The sequence below is a fragment of the Trichinella spiralis genome (genome assembly GCF_000181795.1).
Source record: "Trichinella spiralis strain ISS 195 chromosome Unknown Scfld5188, whole genome shotgun sequence".
Lineage (NCBI taxonomy): Eukaryota > Metazoa > Nematoda > Enoplea > Trichinellida > Trichinellidae > Trichinella > Trichinella spiralis.
In genome coordinates this window covers 1-891 of record NW_003532127.1, presented here as the reverse complement: position 1 = coordinate 891, position 891 = coordinate 1, and the positions used below count along the sequence as shown (strand labels likewise).

Here is an 891-nt window from a genome sequence, read left to right as displayed (position 1 = left end):
TGTTACGAAGTCTGGCCGGCAGTTTTTGATGTATGATAATGTACATAATTCTGTTTTAATATTTTGTACTTATGAAAATATACGGGAGTTGGCTGGACATACTGTCTGGTGCATGGATGCAACATTTAAAATTGTTCCTGAATGGTACCATCAGATGTTCACCATTCATGTGTTTAAAGAAGGTAAATTAATACCTCTTGTATATTGTTTAACTGTTAGAAAAGATCTCCCTTCATATCGTGAAATTTTTGATAATTTAATTTTAAAAGCGGCAGCGTTAGGGGTTGTCCTTCAGCCGCAAACTGTGATTTGCGATTTCGAAACTGCCCTTATCCCTGCGGTGCAGGCATCGTTCCCTGGCGTTCAAATACAAGGTTGCTATTTTCACTTCTGCCAAGCAGTTCTGCGGAAAGTGGCAGAGCTTGAATTGCGAACCAGGTACCTTCACGAAGCGGAAACAAAAAATAAGATCAAAATGCTGATGGCAACAGCATTTTTGCCACTTCCTGAGGTACCTGCTGCCGTGGATCTGCTTGGCAGAAACGTTACGGGTCTAATATCAGCCTTGTTTGATTACTTCCGAAGAGAATGGATGACCCCCAACATGCTGCCGTTATGGAATGTATATAATGTACACACACGAACAAATAATCACTTACAATGCTGGCACTTGAAAATGAACCGGCATTCGGGGAAACATCACCTCAGCTTTTATGAACTGCTCCAATTGCTGATTGATGAGCAAGGATCAACGGAAACGTTGATTCAGCAGGTGACGTCAGGACGCGTTAGCGCCAACGATTTACCATAAAAACAGTAAATATGAATAGGTGCATCTACCCATAACAGCTGTTGACTGCTGAATATGATGGCGGAACGCGTACCATTGGA

General features: G+C 41.9%; 1 protein-coding gene across 1 annotated transcript; it reads left to right on the top strand.

Moving 5' to 3' along the window:
* The first annotated feature begins 28 nt into the window (after nucleotides 1-28).
* Tsp_16098 (conserved hypothetical protein) lies at nucleotides 29-811 on the top strand. The gene has a single exon (XM_003366919.1). The coding sequence runs from the start codon at nucleotides 29-31 to the stop codon at nucleotides 809-811; it is 783 nt and encodes a 260-aa protein (XP_003366967.1).
* The last annotated feature ends 80 nt before the right edge of the window (nucleotides 812-891 follow it).

Coding starts and splice junctions, on each gene's coding strand:
- Tsp_16098 (XM_003366919.1), top strand. CDS start 29: ATGTATGATAATGTACATAATTCTGTTTTAATATTTTGTACTTATGAA.